Here is a 21,876-nt window from a genome sequence, read left to right on the forward strand (position 1 = left end):
AAACATAGTCTTCCCTATTATTTCTGATTTCTTGCATGAAAGAGGTAGGGTCAACAGAGATGAAGCGCAAATTTTTGGAAATATATTAGCCTGACTATCAGACCTTTCACTGAAACAGAAAGTGTTTGGAAATGAACTAACTGTAATTACATTATTTTTATACTGAAATGTAGTTAAAAGATAATAGAAAAATATCAAAGGTGATAAATTAGAGACGACAATTACATATAGTGCATGTGATTTAACAGAGTAATTTTCTCCATTCTTTTACAGTGTCAATTTCAGCAACGACCGTGACGGACCCTAAGAGTCTCATTACGGAGGAATATGTTAAGAAAGCTCTCATAGCGGACAAAGGAATCCAGGCTGTCTTAAAATCCTGGAAGGTCATTGATTTCACCAAACGCGGAGATAACTATGCCAGTGAAGTAACAAGTGTAGAAGTCAAATATTCTCTGAATGACAAGGAAGAGTTTGTCACCTATGTCGTAAAACTGAATCCTCATAGGAATTTTGGAGAATTTCAAGAAGCAGAACCATTTCTCTTTGAAAAGGAGGGCAAATTTTATAAAGAACTTATGCCAGTGCTGAATGAAGTTCTAATGTCTGCAGGCCAAAAGCCTCTACGCTATGCTAAGTGTTTCTTTGTTTCCTTAGAGGAGGGAAAAGAACAACTTTATTTTGAAGATCTAAGAGCAAGAGGTTTCAAAATGTTTGACAGAAGGAAAGGTATGGATGAATGTCACATTGCTCTCGTTTTTTCCGAGCTTGCCAGACTGCACGCTGCATCTTATCTCCTGACAAAGAAGGTTCTGAAAGGAGAGTCTGCTGGAGCAAGATATGAATTTCTGTCTAAAGATCTTTTGGATTTTACCCCAAATACCAAAGAATTATTTGTGTCATGGATGGAAAGATGTGTTGATACCGGGGTAATAATGTTGGATAAAATTGGTGGTTACGAAACTGCCAGTGCTTGGTTGAAGTCCTTGAGATCTGAAATTGAAAATATTTTATCTTCAGGAATACAAAGTACAAGATCAGCAGTATATGCCATGGGGACATCTGGAACAACAATGTTCTATTTAGGTAAGATAAAAAATATTCCTACTATCTATTTCACCCCTGCCAATACCAGCATACAATAAACAGCCAGACTCCCAAATATTAGAGCCACCCTTTGTTGGAGGAAAGAAGTGTGTTTTGCTCTTCAGAATAGTGGATGATATATGCTTTTGTTTTGTATTTCTGAATGGTGACCTATGTATGACGAAAACATTAATTTTGGGCCTTTTGTACGTTAACTCCCTTCGGTACGAAAATAGCTTGAGGAATAGGGTCTTTCATGACCAAGTCTCAATTCTAGCTGCTTAATCTTCGTAGTATAGTTCTGTTCTCATGAGTTGAAGGGAAAGGTCCTTCATGCTCTCCTAACATACAAATGTGAGTTGCTAAAACTGAAAGCTCTGAAGTATCCCTGGAGTCGTTTTCTGGAACCGATCTTTTTTCATGAAAAAAGAAATTTTTTAAAAGACTAAACAGCTTATTCAGTAAATCACTAATATAAAAAGACAAAATATTCTACTGAATTTTCGCAAATTCTCTGAGTAAGTTGCAAATGAAAATTTTTGTTAATAAGGTGTCTTAAGTTTCCCTGTTAAAACTGGTAGTCACAAATTACTGTTCTTATAGGTTTGCATAAAACTAAAGGTAACAAGAAATAGAGACATAGCAGACACGAACCCGTGAAATTTGACCAGAATTCTAGTCATGCGCTGAATGAAGTTGCTTTTTAGATTTGGGCAGATGAAGGATGTTAGAATTCCATTTAAAAACTTTTGGGTGAAGATATAAGTTTTATGCATTTATTTAAAGGTTTTTGAGGGATCAATCACAGTGTTGTTGTTGCCAGTGTTTTTCAAGTGAATTAGCATCAATCGTGTCTAGTTGTCCACAACATGATGTTTTGAGACCTTTCTTGCTTTCAGTCTATAGAAATGGCAGACTATTAATATCCTTAATCCACCTCCGCTAAATTCAAAATTAGGGTATTGTTGTTCTAATGATCAGGAATAAATTAGAAAGTGATTCAGACACAAGAGTGTGAGCCTTGGATCCCAGATTACTAAGAACTTCTTGGTCTGGCCGGGGTTGTTAGCGTGGGTTGGGTGGTTGTTGGGGTACCCACCTCCTGGGTGGCAGGTACTGTAAGCCGTCCAGGTGACATGTCATCCGCTCGTTCTCTCCCGCTTTCTCTCTCTGCTTCTTCCTCTCTTTCTCTCTCTGCAAGTTCCTCCCTCTCTCTCTCTCTTTCTCTCTCTCTCTCTCTCAGTCTCTCCCCCATCAATCTCTCCTCCCTCTCTCGTGGCGGTATGGAGTCGGTTGGTTTCTTGTGATATTTCTTCTTATGATGGTAGGAAGAAATTCTGTTTCTTTTACCGTGTTGATAGTTGGTTTTTTCTCTAATATGTGTAGTGCTTCAAGATAACGTAGGCGTTTCCGGTCCAGTGCATGGTCAATAATTTCTATGTTCGTTATAAGTTCAGCTCTTTCTGGTCTTCTGTTATGCTTTTCCCTGTAGTGAATGAAAATGGCCCCTTCTTGAAGGTGGCAAGAGAGAAGAGAAGGAGTGTCATCTACGAATTCACATGCCCAGTGGATGGATGCCCCCATTCCTATATCGGGATGACCACCACCAGACTCTCCAAGCGTCTCTCTTGCCACCTTCAAGAAGGGGCCATTTTCATTCACTACAGGGAAAAGCATAACAGAAGACCAGAATGAGCTGAACTTATAACGAACATAGAAATTATTGACCATGTATACACCAGACATGAAACGCCTACGTTATCTTGAAGCATTAGAGAAAAAACCGACTCTCAACACGGTAAAAGAAACAGAATTTCTTCCTACCATCATAAGAAGAAATAGCACAAGAAACCAACCGACTCCATATACCGCCACGAGAGAGAGAGGAGAGATTGAGGGGGGAGAAACTGAGAGAGAGAGAGAGAGAGAGAGAGAGAGAGAGAGAGAGAGGAACAAGTAGAGAAAGAAAAAGAGAGAGTTAGAAGGAGCGAACGAGAAAGAGAGAGAGAGAAAGAGAGAAAGAGAGAAAGAGAGAGAGAGAAAGAGAAAGAGAGAGAGGAACAAGTAGAGAAAAAGAGAGAGTTAAAGGCGAAAGGAAGAAAGAGAGAGAGAAAGAAAGAGAAGAGAAAGAGAAAGAGAGAGAGTAAAGAAAGAAAAGAAAGAAGAGAGGAACAAGCAGAGAGAGAGAGAGACGAGAGAGAGACGAGAGAGAGAGAGAGAGAGAGGAACTTGCAGAGAGAGAAAGAGAGAGAGAAAGAGAGGAAGGCACAGAGAGAGAAAGCGGGAGAGAACGACCGGATGACATGTCACCTGGACGGCTTACAGCACCTGCCACCCAGGAGGTGGGTACCCCAACCAACACCCAACCCACGCTAACAACCCCGGCCAGATGAAGAAGATCTCAACGCCTCAGGGAAAGATTTAGTCACCATCCAACGACCAATTAAAATCCCAGCTTACAGACCCGCCCACTGATTGTACACTAATAATAATAATAATAATAATAAATAATAATACTAATAATAATAATAATAACTATAATATGTATTTTGGTAGAAGACCCTCTTTTAGGCAAATACTGTTAAAAAGGATGGCAGAATTAAGCGAGTTGATTTTATATATTGTTTTTTCTATTTTGCTTACAATTCGCTTCTCAGGCTCAGCGATGTTTCTGAGTAACTGGCCAATATTCATATTGGGAATTTTCAAAAATTGTAAATGCTGAAGGAATCTTTTATTAGAACAGGATATCAGGTCCAGGTCAAGCAGGGGTCGTCGTCAGTGCCGGTATTATTCCGTAAGCGTAGTTCAGTTCGGGCCAGGGTCGTCTTAGGATTAAGGGCTGGTGTTGGTGCTGGTATAGCTGGTATTACGTGACGTTTCGACCTTCTCGTAGGTCATCTTCGGACGAGTCGGTTGAAGAGACTGTAGCAAAAAAGTTTGCGGAACGGTATTTATAGCGGCACGGACCTAGAGTTGCATTCTCATTGGTCGGGCCGGTCTTGGGCGAAGCCGTGGATCTCGCCTCGAAGGTCTCGGGGATTCTCTTGTGCACAAGAGAATCCCCGAGACCTTCGAGGCGAGATCCACGGCTTCGCCCAAGACCGGCCCGACCAATGAGAATGCAACTCTAGGTCCGTGCCGCTATAAATACCGTTCCGCAAACTTTCTTGCTACAGTCTCTTCAACCGACTCGTCCGAAGATGACCTACGAGAAGGTCGAAACGTCACGTAATACCAGCTATACCAGCACCAACACCAGCCCTTAATCCAAAGACGACCCTGGCCCGAACTGAACTATGCTTACGGAATAATACCGGCACTGACGACGACCCCTGCTTGACCTGGACCTGATATCCTGTTCTAATAAAAGATTCCTTCAGCATTTACAATTTTTGAAAATTCCCAATATGAATATTGGCCAGTTACTCAGAAACATCGCTGAGCTTGAGAAGCGAATTGTAAGCAAAATAGAAAAAACAATATATAAAATCAACTCGCTTAATTCTGCCATCCTTTTTAACAATAATAATAATAATAATATATTGGAAGGAGACCCTCTTTCAAACAAGTCTTATTGAAAGATATTGCTGCATCAGCTGCATTCAGCTTGTAAATAGTCTTCTCTATTTTTCTAATAATTGCTTTCTCTCTGCTACTACAACTGGCGAGTATTGCGCCGATATCATTCATCAGGAGGAGTCAATTTCAGGGATATTGCTTAAAATTTATTTATTTGTCACAGTAAATGAACAAATAGATCAAAGTATAAGTCGATCTAGTGGCCAACGTTTCTCTCGGTATCATCCGAGCATGATCACGGCAGTGGGTCGGAGCAGACTGTAGATGCTGTCGTTGTTGTTGTTGAAGATTAAGCCAGCCTTGTGCTGGCACGGGTTCTTGCTCCTAGAGCAGCCCGTAACTGGATTATCTGTAAAGATACAAAAACAGTGCTTTGGCGGTTAGTTGTAGAAAAGCAATAGGGTGACAGGCAGGATTGCAACCCCTTTAAACCTTACGGTACCCATCAGTAGGAGTGAAAGTTTTATAGTTGTGAGACTCAGCCTAGTTGGAGAGTGCTGAATAGGAAAAGGAAGCGAGTTTTAGTCTGAGGGAAAGGTGGTCTTAAAGAAAAAAAAAAAAACAGAAAGTATAATAGTATATATACATGTACATGCCTACTCAAATTTATACATATGTTCCCAAAGATGTGTATAGCTCCTATTGCAAACAATGAAATAGAGGGTTTGTGCCATGTGCAGATTTCTGTGGTTTTAACCGTCGGAGAGTTCTTTTCTCTGAGAGGTTGGTAGGACAATAGGAGATTCCCATGTGTCGATGTAGATTTGCTGTGTAATTCCTCTTTTTACCTGGGAGGTGGGTGGGACATTAGGAGATTCCCATGTGTCCCTATGTTACTTAGATGTCCTGTGATCTGTGCCGGTGTCCAGCTCATTTGTGGTATGGTTTGACCTGAGAGACTGTCTCGGGGCAGTCTAGTAGGTAGTGCTCAAGGGGCTGATTGCCTCTCGGTTACAGTGCTGATATGACCTGCCCTCATTACCAATCATTTGCCAGGTGTACAAGTATCCTAGCCTTAACCTGTGTGTGATGACTGAGAGTTTTCTGGTGGTTTTCCTTTGTGATGTCATGAGGCCCTAAATTTGTGCCATCCACATACAACTTGGACGTAAGTGAATTTTGTAAATAGTGACGTTGTACTTCACTCTCTTCTTGAAGTTTGGCATAGCTTTTTGCCATTTCCTTTAGGTGTGTTATGGATGGTTGCACTTTTATGCTTACTGTACTGCAGCTGAGGGCACTTTTGGCTAGGATGTTGGCTTCTTCATTTCCCTGGATTCCCACATGGTTGGGTATCCAGTTTAGTAGACTGTCCTGCCAGCAGTTTGATGTGACTTGGCTACTGATTTTATTGCTGTTATCAGTGTCACATTTTCTCTGGGATTTGTCGCCTTGATTTCGAATATTGCTCCTTTGGAGTCGATATGCACTATTGTGTGTCCTTCTTTCAGATTGGAATCTTCTAAGGCTTTAAAATGCCATTAGTTCCACTTGTAGTATGGAGGCATTGTTGGGTAGTCTCCAGCTTCCTTTGAAGTCTCGGGCGACAACTGCTGCTGCTGTCGCCGGAGCTTCTGGATCAACTGAGCCATCTGCGTAATATGTATTTTCAGCTGCTGTGCTCCTGATTGCTTCTTCTGCTGCAGTTTTCATCTGTGCTGCTGTTCACAGTACTTTGTTTGCCGGTAGTATTGTAAAGTTATACCAGATTGGGTCTTCGATCCAGGGAGGTGATTTTTGGTATCCCTTAGGTGGGACATCTTTTATTTTATTATGTGTTTCACTGTGTCCTACATATCCAGTTCTCTCAGGGTCTGGAGTATGCTGCCCGCATAGGTTTTGGGAGGATCTAGCTGTTTGTGCAGGTTTATGCACTCTTGCATTTGGTTTTGAGTGGTCTATTTCTGTTGATTCTGATGGTTTTGCACAGAATGGAAGTATTTCTTTGGCATACCCTGTGCATGAGAGACTGTAGTTGTGTCTCTGCCCTCAAGAGACCTATTCTTGTCCACATTGGGGCTCCAAGTATGTCTCATTGCATTGGTTTGGATGACCTCCAGCCTCTGCTGTTGGTCCTTACTGAGACTTGTCAGGATTGGTGCTGCATATTCTACTTGTGCTCTGATGGTTTGTATGTAGAACCTCCTGAGCAGATGGTATGTTGCACCTTCTTGTAGTGATGTAATTTTCTTTAGAGCATTAAGCCCAATTCTTGTTTTGGCCTGGAGGAGCTGCATTTCTTTCTCAGGAGATAGTGTATCTGCAATGCAGACTCACAGATATGTGTAGTTATCCAAACAGTCTATGATGTCTCCCTTCAATAGAAGGTTGGATTGGTTTCGATCATGTTTTATTGCCATGGCTTTTGTCTTATTTCTGTTGATTTTGAGTCCCAGTTGTGTGCATTTGTCCTCAAGTTTTTGCAAGGCTTCTTGCATCCTTTGGAGCTGTCTTTGAGGGCTGGAGCTGACGATGCAAACGTCGTCAGCATATATGAAGACCTCTACTTCTTGTGGTAACTCTAGACAGGCTAGATTTTCCATAAGGAGGAAGGGACTTAAAATGACCCCTGTGAGGTGCTATTTTCAAGAAAGTAGTATTCTGACATTCTGCTTGGAACACTACTCTTGCTTCTCTATCTTGCATGTATGCTTTTGTCCATGTAAGCAGGTTGCCTTTGATCTTCTTTCGCACTAGGGAGGAGAGGATAGTTGCTCCATTGGCCAGTTCATATGCTTTTTGTAGATCTAGATGCTGTCAGGATCTACTCAATATATAGTGGTAGGTCAGCAGGGGGTCAACCGCTCGCTGAGTTTTCATTGGTTGGTGGTGCAATACGTTCCTGCTATTGGTTGGAGAAAGTTTCCTTCAAGACACTTCTCGTCGTTGAAGGTCGCACTGTTGCAGCCTAGCAGACCATCGAGGCTGGGGCATGACTTCCCTGGGCGTTGTGTCATGATGGCTCGCATTATCATTGGCTACTGGGCTGCTTGTCTCATCTGGTATTCTTTGATTGGGCATGTCGCTTGGTCTGGGATTACTAGTACTATTATTTATATTCATGGGTCTTCTTAAGTTGGTGGGGAGGCAAAGCCCTTCCTGTGTTGTATTTAATGAGGGCTTTTCTTGCTGTATGAGGAGTGCCTCGAGCTGTCATAAACGTCGCTGGTCAGGAGCCCTCCCTATTATCTTAGTATTCTTGATAATATCGTCACGGGAGATAGCTTCCTGGTGTGCTGTCATGGTATGGTTTTTAATTGCCCCTTTGTGTGCGTGGCAAGAAATCCTCTTGGACAGTTTCACAGATGTCCAAATGTCAAAATTTATTACCACAATCAACGCACCCGCGACCTTATCATGAAGAACAACCCGACCCCCTCCGGCAAGAGACCTCTTGAAACAGTCGAATGTAGTCTACCAATTCTTATGCCCGTCCGTGGATGTCCCAGCTCTTACTTTGGTATGACTTCTATAAAACTGTTCACGAGGATTTCTTGCCACGCACAATAAGGAGTAATTATAAACCATACCATGATAGCACACCAGGAAGCTATCTCCCGTGACGATATTATCAAGAATACTAAGATAATAGGGAGGGCTCCTTACCAGCGACGTTTACGACTGCTCGAGGCACTCCTCATACAGCAAGAAAAGCCCTCATTAAATACAACACAGGAAGGGCTTTGCCTCCCCACCAACTTAAGAAGACCCATGAATATAAATAATAGTACAAGTAATACCAGACCGAGCGATACCCCCAGTCAAAGAATACCAGATGAGACAAGCAGCCCAGCAGCCAATGACAATACGAGCCGTCATGACACAACGCCCAGGGAAGTCATGCCCCAGCCTTGACGGTCTGCTAGGCTGCAACAGTGCGACCTTCAACGACGAGAAGTGTCTTGAAGGAAACTTCCTCCAAATAATAGTAGGAACGCATTGCGCCACCAACCAATGAAAACTCAGAGAGCGATTGACCCCCTGCTGACCTACCACTATATATGGAGTAGATCCTGACAGCATCTACAGTCTGCTCCGACCCACTGCCGTGATCATGCTCGGATGATACCGAGAGAAACGTTGGCCGCTAGATCGACTTATATTTTGATCTATTTGTTCATTTACTGTGACAAATAAATAAATTTAAGCAATATCCCTGAAATTGACTCCTCCTGATGAATGATATCGGCGCAATACTCGCCAGTTGTAGTAGCAGAGAGAAAGCAATTATTAGAAAAATAGAGGAGACTATTTACAAGTTGAATGCAGCTGATGCAGCAATATCTTTCAATAATAATAATAATAATAATAATAATAATAATAATAATAATAATAATAATATATAAAGAGCTTTCAAATAATGGAATGAAAAATATGCTAATAAATATTAATGTTAGTGATAAATTTTCCGCGGTTTTTGAAAGAATTGTTATCTATATCATTTAAATATCTGTAATGCTAAAGGTAAATTGATTTATGTGAATTTACGTCAGGTGCACATGAACCAATTCGATGCATATTGACAGAGTATGAAATAAATTTATTTTGTGGTTTTTAGAGGTTGGAAGTATATATTTTAAAAAATTGTCACAAGTCAAATCTTGAGAAGATTCTTGAATTGCAATTAATTACTAATCAACATTCATATCAATAATAGCAATCAACGAATAAAAATATCTTGAGCCATGTGCATTAAACTCAAGTCCAAGAGATATGGCCAACAGTTTATAAGCCACTAATTCCGTTTTTTTTTTTTGTCCGAATGGAGAGCACCTTTTGTGGGGTTGTAAGTGATAATTGCTCTTTTGCAGTGTGGAGGAGCTAACCGAGGTGAACTTTAGAGCCAATGTTTTGGCACTGCAATCCTTTTGTGCTTAAAAGAAAGAGATTAAGAAAAAAGAATAGTATGAGCAACAACATTATAATTACAGTGAGAACAAAATTATAATGACAAATCTTTATGATTTTCTAATGCATGTAAAATTCTAAATTTCCAGATATAACACTGAAGGTCGTCCAGTGGAAGTTATGTTGTTAGACCTTCAAATGTGTCGTGAAGCTTCTGTTGCAAGTGATCTGAATTACGTGCTGTGTACAAGTGTCAACGGAGACGTGAGGAAACCAAAACTCCGTCATTTCCTATCTCTGTATCATTCAACCTACAAGGAAGTCCTAGAAGGGGGCGATATGCCCATGCATTTTACTCTGGAAGAACTCGTGGAGGAATACAGAGACAAGAATAAATATGGATTGATATTTGCTTTAGTTATCATACCAATTATATTGGCAGAACCGGAGGAAGTTCCAGAAATGTCAGACACAGACATTGACACTCTTATGAACGACTTCAAGGCAATAGCTTTAGAAAAGCTCAAAACAAATCCCCTGTGTAAACCTCGCTTCCTGTCAATTTTTGACGAGTTTATGGAAACAGGTGTCATCGCATGATTTTTGCTGTAGGCCAGATCTAATTCCATCAATGAATGATTCACTGAAGACATGGCATGCAATATCTGTTTAATCATTTTACTGTTAGATTTATGCAAATATATTAATTTAATTTTACTAAACCAGATAATATACTGGGGAAATTGATGTCTGCTAAGTGCCAACATTCTTAGGTCTTCCGTTATAGCTTAATCAGAGTAAGCTAATTTATTCCTCCTATACAATTATTATAATTCTGTTTAGAATTCCTGCAAGCCTCGCTTAGATTACTGAATGACACTTAAGTACTGAATGAAACTTTCCACGTTGTCTCTTTTTTACATTTTAACAAAATTTACTTTCAACTTACCTATTCACTTAATTACTGAATGACACTTTCCACGTTGTCTCTTTTTTACATTTTAACAAAATTTACTTTCAACTTACCTATTCACTTAATTACTGAATGGCATTTTCCACGTTGTCTCTTTTTTATATTTTAACAAAATTTACTTTCAACTTACCTATTCACTTTTCTCTTTATGCTTCAGAATTTGGTCCTTGAAATATCACATGATTTACCCAAAAGTTAGAGAATCTTTCAGCGACCTCAAAAACGTTAACTTTCGAAAATCCGTTTTCTTTAGATGCTGGCCATTGGTGTAATCCAACCGTAACTTCAAAGTTTTCTGTTTCCCAAATTCTAAATTCCCCCTCCCCCGCCATTTCTCTCTCAACATTCTTCCTAAATTGCTCCTCCTTTTTTCCCTTAAGGTACCAAATCTTAATTCTAGATCGCCTCTTTCTCTTCTTTAGTATCTTACCTCTCATTTTAAAATCCATCACCACCAACCTATGTTGTTTAAAACCCAAGATCCTTTTACAGATCGTCACATAGCTTTTGTCAACTCCTCTAACCAGGATGTAATCAATTTGGCTTTGCACTCCTCCACTTTCATAAGTTATCAAGTACTTAATCCATTTCTAAAACCATGTGTTCATACTTGCCAATTCAAAACTCTGAGAATTTCAATATATAATCCCCATCTCAATTTGTACTCCCAAACCTATCACCTCCGTATACCTCCTCGTACCTATCTCTTCTCTTTCCAACCTTGCCATTCATATCAGATCCTATTATCAATTTATCCTCCTCTCTCACTGTTCTAATGACAGCCTCAAACTCTTGTTTACCATTTTATCCCCTAATATTATCGGAATATTTAAAAGCCTATCATTTACTCTCTTTACTTCTACGACTTTTTCCTCACAATTGTTACTTACCATACTTCCAACTCCATTCCTCCCGTCATGACCTGCTGTAATAGAGCTTATACCCATCTCCTATCTCCCTAGTTCCACTTCCTTTCCACCAAGTATCCTCCACACAAACAAGAAATCTATCCTCCTCATCTCAATCACATCTATTATCTCCCTTAGTCTTCCTGTTAGAGTATCAACGTTCCACGTACCTGCTCTTATCTTCCACTCTTTCACTAACTTCTTTTGCTGCAGTCCTGTATCCTGTGGTACCGCTCGCCCATTTATCACGCCAGTAGAGGGATTCTGACGCGCGTCGCTTACAGGGGACGCCTGCATTTATATTCCTTAAAACATCAGGCATGGTTTATTTTTGGCAAAGGGGTTTTTACGACCTCATACCGTTGCTATCATCAACCATAGTTATAGGCGGTGGACCCCTCCTTTGACCAAAAAAAAAGTTCGCCAGCAAGGCAGCAATTTCCAGTTATTGGCAATGGGTCCAGCCTTTTTCTAAAATGTAAGACTGCAAGGCAGCAGTTCCCACAATTAGCAGTGGCCCCAGCCTTTTATTAAAAAGTAAGACTGGAGGGCAGCAGATGTCATTTTAGTCGCCTTTTACAACACTCAGGACCATGGTGGTAGTATTCCTACTCCTACCATATGGGTTATGTAATATATATATAATATAATATAAATTATATATATATATATATATATATATATATATATATATCTATATATATATATATATATATATATATATATTATATATATATATATATATATATATATATATATATATATATATATAATACGCACCATGCAGCATACCTATCGTACAGTAGGGCTTGAGTATATTTGTTTTCCTAATTTCTCTTGAATGTATAAAAGTCTATATCCAAAATTTCGAAAAATTAAAGAGTACAATATCATCTTTCTCTTAATTACCTACATAAGAGACAATTGGAGAAAACAAAAAGATTTTTCTTTTTGAAACAAAAGCACTCAAACATGATTTTCTAAACGTTGTTTCCTATAGGCGGTTTCAGCTCATCCCTGTAAGTACCGTTGAAATGCGGCAATGCCCATCTGCAGCTCATGAATGGCTGAAAATCAACAGCTTCAGTAACATATTTGAATGTTTGTATTAGAGATGTACCAGATATCCGCATCCGCATCTGTATCCGTGGATTATCAGCTTTTTTTATAAATCTGCATCAGTGTTGACAATTTCTTAACCTCTGCATCTGCATCAGCATGCAAGGAACTTCCCCTTCTGAATCCGCATCTGCAGTTTGAGAATGTGGCTATGCGGATATCACCCCCTGCTCAGTGTTCAATAGTTCATACTCATACATTTTAGCTAAAAGCTGATCTTTTTTGTTTGTTTTTGCTAAATTTGGCCTTTTCGTTTTTTATACAGACTACATGGTACACAATTACAAATTTCATTCTATAAATAGCTCAACTATAGTATATTAGTTTTATAGCATATTTGTTTTAAAACATATTTGTTGTAGTAATTTCATGTCATTTACATCAGTTGTAATCATTAAGCCCGGGTATTACGTCTAATAGGAAACACACTTTCTCTCGTATGTACAAGAACTGTCCCACTTTATATATCATGAAGAAGCCAACTTGTATCGATGATAAACTTTTACAAGCACAAGAAATATCATATCAAATACAAACAAACAATGGGCTTTCCAGTGGTAATGTTTTATATCACTTGTATAGCCTAGGCTACACCTAGATCTATGTCCTCAAACCATGGAGATCACAAGATTTCTTTATCATCCAAACTTTATTTGATGTATAGTTTAATTGCGTGGATATGAAAATAACTGTATTATGATACCAAAGTTATACCCGCCTCAGTTAACAAGAAAAATCACCTTTAATGGTGTTGACAGCCAGAACACAAAGCATTGACAAGCGAACGATATGCTTTTGCCGTCTTTGATGTTACTTAAGTACACTTTCTTTTCAAATCATTCAAAATTACTTGCTTATTTAAGTCATTATCTGATGATTCTTTCAAAGTGTCATTCCAATGCCTTCATTTAGTTAGTTAGTTAGTTAGTTATTTTTATTGACAAGATATACAAAATATAAGTACAAACTTGTCCCAAAAAAGATACAATACAAAAAAATACAGAGTAGATAGCTATCTCTTCTTTTTTCTGTAAGTACAAGGCCCATAATGACAAAAAAAATACAAACATCAAGTACACATTACATCAGCACATAATATCATATAGACGAAAAAGTAAAGAAAAAAACATATCCACCTATAAACCTTGGCTTATTATTGTTAAGTCTCAAACACAACGCTTGCAAAAAAGAGAAAAAACCTACTTGAGAAAAAAAACATAAAACAGAAGACAAAGACGCATATTATTTATAACTAAGAAGAACTTCATAAACATATGCACACAAATCAGTAATATAATTACTTTCATTTAATAAAGTATTCAAAGACTCGTAACTTAAGTTTGGATATTTATGTCTACACGGCATTGACAGAGGACAATTGATGAGAGCGTGTGACTCGTCCTGAATAGAGCTATTATCACAGGCACACACCCTTAACTCTGGAGGAGTTCGGCTCCACCTACCCGTTTCTATACAAAGGTTATGGGACATTAACCGTAAGCGACTGAAAGCTACGCGAATGTAATCAGCGACATATAATTTATCGGTATATAATCTATGAACTTCCAAGTTGGGATTCAGTTTGCTTCTGTAAGTAACATATTTAGTTGCTGAAGTTGGTCTATTTCTAATTGATGATACGATGTCGTCTAGTGGGTCAATTTGGTCATTAAAGGTTAGGGAATTTTGAATAAATCTGTACCCAGGGAATCTGCATCCCTACACATTCCATATACAATATGAAAAGGCTCATCCATATCAGGGTCAGACAACTTTGACATAAGAAAACGTTTCCGTTTTTTGGCCACAATGAATTTCGCTGGGGGTATCCCAGACTCAACCAAACACAAATCTGTACAGGTATTTACCTCACATCTAGCAAACTTTTGACTAAGTGATTGTAATTACTTATTATTGGTTTTTGTAATACATTTGTTAACCATGTTTCTGACCCATAAAACAAGGATGAAGTCGCCGCTGCTTCAAAAACTTTCTTCTTAAAATAGAATGGCATCTTGGTATTCGTGTTACAAAATATTGAGAACTTGTTTAAGGTTGATTGCCAGTTAGGCTGATGTAAGAGAGGCAAGTTTTCAACTTTTCCCGTCATCTGTGAACCAAGTTCCAGATAGAGATAATGGTCACAGTAACTCACAGTTTGACCTTGAGCTGTTATTGGCAACTGGTCACCTACATTCTTGTTTATCACGAAAAATTTGCTCTTCTTACCATTAAGCTGCATGCCATATTCATTACAGTAGTTCATCATAATGTCAAATTTTTTTTAATACACATTTCTCGAGAAGTGGCAACAATCACTGTGTCATCCATCAACAAAAGCACATGTAAACTACCCACCCAAAAAACCATCGACTGGAATTGCATCTTTTAACATCCTAACCATTTTATCCATATAAATGACAAACAGTAAACAACTAGTGGGGGCTCCCTGCCGAACACCGACAGAGCTTTCGATCACAGCTGTTCTTAAAACATTTTTAGTGTTACTGTACATCTCTTGAATTGCAGACAACATTCTTTTCCCACATCCTAGTTCCTTCAAATAACTTATCATTTTTCTTCGGGGAACTCGATCATAAGCTTTACTGAAATCTACAAACATTATATACAGTTTTTTCTTCTTGAAGATAGCCAAATCTATTAACAGTCTTAATGACAATATTTGTTCTATACATCCTCTTTTCCTCTGTGCTCCAGCTTGACACTTATCTATACTGAACCATAATTTCAGTCTATTTAATAACAATATGTCATATATCTTACCTACAGTATCCATGATACTTATACCTCTATAATTCCCACAATCCATTCTGTTTCCAGATTTAAAAAGTACAACAAGTTTACTGTATCCCCATGATAATAAATAATTTAAATTCAAGAACAAAGCATTAAACACGGCCAAGAAAAACATCAGCCACAAGGCGGGCAGGCGAACGAACAATCCAGGGCACAGGCCACAGAAGCTCTTATTCATATTCACGTCTTTCCGAGCCTCGTCCAGCTCTTGTGGGGTAAAAGGGTCGTCAAGAACAGGATGTAGGGGGCGTCATCAAGAGCACTTATACCTTCACTTTGATTATCATTATTACCTGGGTTTAAAAGTGATTCGAAATGAGTCTTGAATTTGCCGTCGTCTGGTTGCAATGTATTTGCCTCTAATATCTGTCCCTTCCAGTCTATAGCTCTCCAGATTGCTTTAGAATCGTTAGACTCAAGTAAACGCTCCCATCTAGGTTTTGTTACATCCCAATCAATACTTCTGCCCTTCACGTCACATTTTTCGGCAACTCTCCTGATCGTCTCTAAGCCTTCACTCATTATAGTTTCTATGTGGCCCCTGTCTATATTAGTCACATCAGGAGGTTGAATCTGACTCATGCACTGTACAAATTTATCAATATCAACATTGTTATGTGAAATAGTTTTTTTAATCAACCGATTATTATCATATTTTATATAAGATAGTCCTAAATTTTCTGCTCTTTCTAATAAAATTTAAATGACAGATTTTTGACACCTGTGGCAAGCACCACACTTAAAGGGGCGTGATCAGACCCCCGTATGCCTTGATGCACTTCCAAACTTTCTAACAACCGAATACATTCTCCTGACATTATACACAAATCCAATTCTGATACCCATTCTCTCTTTCTATATGACAAATTTCCACCCATTTCTTTCCCTTTATATGAAAGATGATTCACCACAACCAACGATCTATGGTTACAAATGTCCAGAAGCTTCCGTCCATTGTTATTAACGTGATTATCTTGAATATTCTTATATACATAAGGAACACCGTCTTTATTGACAATACTTGGGATAGCCTACACGGGAATTAAAATCTCCCATAACAACTATTTGTTCATAATTGTTCATCACAGACTCCAGATTACCAAATTGCAATACATCAAAGTAAGGAGAATCCTGTGGTGTAATGTATACACCACCGAGAAAGACACCTGGCCAACAAGACAACTGACCCCAAATTTGGCCTTCACAATCAAGCTTTACGTTTGTTATCAATCTCATGATGTTGCTTTTAACCAACAAAAGTACACCACCCCTATGTTTGCCTTTCCGAGAAGGGTTGTGATATAAACAAAAAACCTGGCACACTCAAATTACTTACTAATTTCGCTTCTAAAAGCCACACAATATCGTAATTCAAACAAAACGAAAAATATCAGGATCCTGCAATTTATCTCTCACACCCGCAACATTCCAGGAACATATTTTATTTCATTTTTCCAAGGACCTAGAAAAAATTTACAATATATTTATCAATAACTACATTGTCTCGAAGAAGAACACGATTTTTCCAGTCGTACCTAATATTAGTACCAGCATTTTCTGGCTTACTCTTCTCTTCTCGTTCTCTCTCTCTAAGTCGAGCCATCTCCTTCCTACTGCTGGATGTAGGTCCTTCTTGATGAATATTCTAGCAAAAGGTCCGTCACAGTTCTTCAGATTTTTTGCTTTCTCCAAGATATGGTTCCGTTGTTGCTGGTTGTTAAGCACGACAAGAATGGGTCTATTACGTCGATCGTTCTCCTTTCCAAGACGTCTTATCTGCCACTTTTCCGGCTCCATTCCCATGTCGTCTGCATAGCCAGTTGCCTCGATCACCTTCCTAACCTTGGCAGCATCGTCGTCTCCGATCTCGTCGCTGTTCTCTGATAACCCAGTTACAACAATATTTCTGCTTCTTTCTCTTGCATCAACTGCTTCTAAAAACCTTTGCTGCTGGCTTATAACCTTGTAAGCTTCGTCCAGTCGGGCTGAGAGATCCTTAACCTCTTGTTTAATTGCCTTCACTTCACTGATTTCGCCTCTGAGTAGCTTCAACTCATCCAGTATCTCGGTATTGGATGGCTCTTGATTTCTACTGGCATTAATCATTGTGCTTAAAGCTTCTTTCAACTGAGGATTGGTAAGTTTGCTTAACTGGTGTTGTGATAATGCTGTCACGGACTCCACACTGTCATAGGTAGGCATTTTTCCTGAATTTCAGCACTAGGCCCAGTGCTTAAACTCGAGTTTATTAAGCAGCGTTGTCAAGGACGCGAGGCGTTGCTATGGCTACTGCGCATGCGCAAAAAATCTAGAAACTGAACGTGTAGCATGAATTTCAAAATTTTTCTCCTCAAATTACGGCTAAGTCCAATATAGACTAAACTGCTTTCTCACGTCTAAACAACCACTGGACATTCATGCATTCGGAAATAGGTTTCAATGCTTACAGAACCTTGTAATTTCCTTCAAATCTCGACAGAACATCAGAGCTTCCTTAGCCTGTTTGTTTATGTCCCAAACGCCATCTACACAAGAAAAAAATTCTTGATTAGCATTTCATGCTGTATATAACTCATCACACAAAAGATGGTCGAAACTTTTGCACGATAAATTATTTGGCGAAATACTCCTGAAATTGCCCTGCCACTGAGCTATTATAACGATTTGTATACTTAAGAAAAATATGCCATTATGCAAAGTATTCTTAAATGAAAACTGTAATAGCATAGTAGTTATTAAGAGAAAGTCTCTGCTTTCCAGCTACTGTTTCAGTGGGTGTTCCTTTCACCTACCCCAGACAAGAAATAGCAGAACACAGATATCAGTGATAATAGAAAATAAGCCAAAAAGGAAATGGCATATATATTCTTGGTTTCATTTAATTATATTTGTTTAATGTTATTGGTTAAATATTGAAGGTAAAGCACTGTATTATTCTTTTAGCTCATTTTCCTCTCCACTGGTGGTTTAGTTGTTAAAAGTATTGGCTAAGACTCTCTTGTCCCCCCAGGTGGTCGAGGGGTAGTGTATTACTCCTGTGGGAGTTTGAGACAGTTTGATTAACCTGCTTTTGCCACTGCATTTGATTGGTTACCGCTTGGAGAATATTTGCATCCTGAATATATTGGATCCCCCTTTGCCTGCAACTTCAGGATTTATCTACTAATCATCTTGCTGCGCCCCTGGTCCAGTTATAAAAGCCAAGGGGACCTCGCTGTCCAATTGTACGGTATTCATAACCCCCTTATATGTGTTGTGTTCACTACAATTTGTTTGGATCACGCCCCGTGTGTTAATGGAGATATAGCTGGCGCTGTGATTGGGCCCTTATCTTCCCGCCACCCCTAGATGTGGAGATTTATCGATTTGAGGAGTCCACGACTTTATTTTTTTAAAAGACCACCTTGGGTTACATTAGAGTGTATATGATAGGCTATTCTTACTTTCCGTATACCTCCTCCATTCCGGACCACCTTTTTGTGTTTGAGTGCGTTGTATTCTATTGTTAGTTGGGCGACTGATTTTTGCCTTGTGTTTAATTAAGGATATTTAGTTTTCATATTGCTTTTTGTATTTCGAGGTTCAGGTGTTATTTCTGCCTAGATATTTATGTATTAAATTAAGTAATTTTTCCATTGTGTTTATTTTCATCCCCTGAATTGGTGTTGCACACCTTGGTTTAGGGTACTGGGGTACGATTCCAATCATTGTGAATTTCGTACTCTGTTTAGTGAATACTGGTTTTGGTACTTTTGCAAGTGTTTGGTGCGATGGGGAAACAGGCCATCGCAAACTGACAACCGTGACAGGATATTTCGGGCCTGTGGGTGTTAAGTAGTATGTAAAATTTATTCTCGGTGTTTTGTTTTATGCAAAATTTTTACACCTCCTTATATAATGTATTTTTGGTGGTATTTTTTGGGGGTGTGATCATTTACCAATGTGTCAACCGTTAATGTATGGAGCATCTCAGTGGAGAGAGGTGGCAAGCAAGGCTAGCATAATTAGTTCGACTTGAGTTGGAGCATGTGGCTCAACATTTACAAATATTATTTGACGTATCGGTAAGGAAGGACGAATTGTTGTTGAAGGTGTATGATTATATTAATACAATGAAGGCAGAGAGGGAAGTGAAAGTGGTCAAAGAGGAGGTGTCTGTGAAGCTTTTGAATAAGCCAATAGAATTAAAAACCCTGGAATTCAATATGGAAAATTCTAGGGTGGAGGAAGAGAGAGAGAGAGAGAGAGAGAGAGAGAGAGAGAGAGAGAGAGAGAAAGGCAGTTTGAGAGAGAAATGCAAATAGCGAATACTTCTTCCTCTCCCTCCCAAGGAGGAGGCTGGTAATACCTGCTATAAATTTGGCTCAGGCACTCAAGTTCGTGCCGAATTTCATATTTGAATGTAATGTGGCGGAACTTTTTTTCCTTTGGCCACACTTATCCAGATTAAATTGATAGGAAGGGCTCTGAAAGTTTGTTACGTTGGATGAGAGTTTATCATCAAGGCATATAGACATTACTTTAGAAATTTGCAAAAAGATAGACAACAGACTTATGTAGTATTTGCTAGGGGTAAGAAGTAATATGCTGAAGATTGGTTCAAGTTGAAAGAAGTTGAAGACTTTGAAAGGTTGAAAGAGTTGGTAGTCATAGAGGAATTTAAGAGGTCTGTGCCCGACAAATTGAAGCTACATTTGGAAGAATTAAAGATTGATACTTTGCAGGAGGTTGCCAATGCTAGCGATGAGTAATATTTGTCAAATAAAAATGAGTTAGGAGTGATAAATGATAAAGCCTGGTTGGGTTAGAAGGAGCCGGAGTAATGAAAATAATGATAATAATAATAATGTTTTTGGTAGGCCTAATCATATTAAGAATCAACCCAGGAGGTAGAATAATAATAATCGAGGATGTAATAATTATGATCCATTTAAGAAGTCCCAACAAGCTAACGGTAGACCAGTTATGGGTATTGAAAAAGAGAGAGAGCGATCCCGTTCAGATGAATACGACTGACCAATGATTACCCAGTTGTTTCAAAAGATATTTGTCCGAAGGTAGTGTCTCGTCTGTGGATTTGTCCAAAGAAAAAGTGATTTGTATTTTGCGAGACACTGGTGCATCTCAGTCGTTGAATTTACTAGAGGCATTACCTAGTGTTTGTGTCCATGATTTTGAGGAATTTGTTTTGTTGTCTGGCTGTCCCAATTCAGTCGAGTCCAATCCCATTGGAAATTTCCATTTAAAATGTTTCTCCTTTTCAGGAATATTGAAATTGACCATTGTGAATAACTTTCATGTTAAGGATGTGAATATAGTGTTAGCAAATGATGTGGCTTTTAGGAGCAAAAACTGTACGATATTGATGAATCCTGAAATTGCTGTTGTTACTCGTCCTAGAGCTACTGTTGATGATGCTGCAGAGTCAACAACAGATGTAGATTTGAGTAGTTTAGAACATATAGTAGTGGTAGTAGTAGTAACTTAGTTGTAGAAGATAGCAATATTGTAAAGGACTTTCCAAATTGAACAATGGAAAAGCAAATTTAAGCTCAGAAACTGGAATTCTGGGACCTTGCTGTTGAATCAGGCGGGATGGATGATTTAACAGTCCCAAATTTTAAGATAATGAACAATATTCTTTGCAGGTTGAGTAGGCCTAGAGAGACTGTTAACAGTGCACATGAAATTGTAAAAAAAAAAAAAATATTGGTTCCTTGTGTGTTCAGAGGATTAGCTTGAATGTCGTTGGCACATGCAAATGGTTTGGTGGATCATTTTGGAATCCACAAGATGTCTGGGAAATTGCTCAAGGATTATTATTGGCCCAAATTGAAATCCGACGTGAAGAAGTTTTGTCAATAGTTGTGTATCTGCCAGAAGGTCGGTAAGTCAAATCAAGTTATCCCAAAAGCTCCTATATGTCCAATCCCTGCGGTTTCTGAAATTTTAAAGAAATTATAATTGATGTTGCTGGGCCATTGTCCAGGAATCGTAGTGGGAATTAGTACATTTTCACTATGATGGATAAAATGTCCCGTTATCCAGAAGCAATTCGTCTGTGTTCCATTACAAGCGTAAAAATAGGTGATGTGTTAATCAATTTTTTCATCAAGTTTGGAATGCCTAAGGTGATTCAATCTGATTGTGGTACAAACTTTATTAGTGAAATATTTTAAAGAGAAAATGGCAAAGTTGAGTATTAAACATGTGACTTCATCTTATCATCCTGAAAGAAAGGGTGCTCGGGAGAGGTTTCACCAAACTCTGAAATCGATGATTAGGAAATATTGTTTAAGTCACGGTTCTGAGTGGGACAAAAAATTACCATAAATCTCTTATTTGCTTTTCGTTCGGCTCCAAGTCAATCTAAAGGTTTGTCGCCTTTTAATTTGTTTTTTTGGGCACTGTGTTTGTGGTCCTCTTGATGTTGTAAGAGAGTCGTCGGAAGGTGATATTCGTGAGATTAATTTGTTAGATTACATGACTAATTTGGGCGATTAAATGACCAAGGCTTGGGAATTTGCTCGTAAGAATTGCTTG

At 38.8% G+C, this 21,876-nt stretch overlaps 2 protein-coding genes across 2 annotated transcripts in view; one reads left to right on the forward strand and one right to left on the reverse strand.

Annotated features, from left to right (window-relative positions):
* The window catches only part of LOC135225825 (uncharacterized), a 42,688-nt gene that overhangs the window by 16,522 nt on the left and 4,290 nt on the right, over positions 1-21,876 (reverse strand). The window lies entirely within an intron of this gene.
* LOC135225539 (uncharacterized) lies at positions 60-12,024 on the forward strand. Its single transcript, XM_064264810.1, has 3 exons — positions 60-66; positions 274-1,086; positions 9,666-12,024. Exons 1-3 carry the CDS (start codon positions 60-62, stop codon positions 9,704-9,706), a joined length of 861 nt encoding a protein of 286 aa, XP_064120880.1. The 3' UTR covers positions 9,707-12,024.

This window comes from Macrobrachium nipponense, chromosome 13, assembly GCF_015104395.2.
Source record: "Macrobrachium nipponense isolate FS-2020 chromosome 13, ASM1510439v2, whole genome shotgun sequence".
Lineage (NCBI taxonomy): Eukaryota > Metazoa > Arthropoda > Malacostraca > Decapoda > Palaemonidae > Macrobrachium > Macrobrachium nipponense.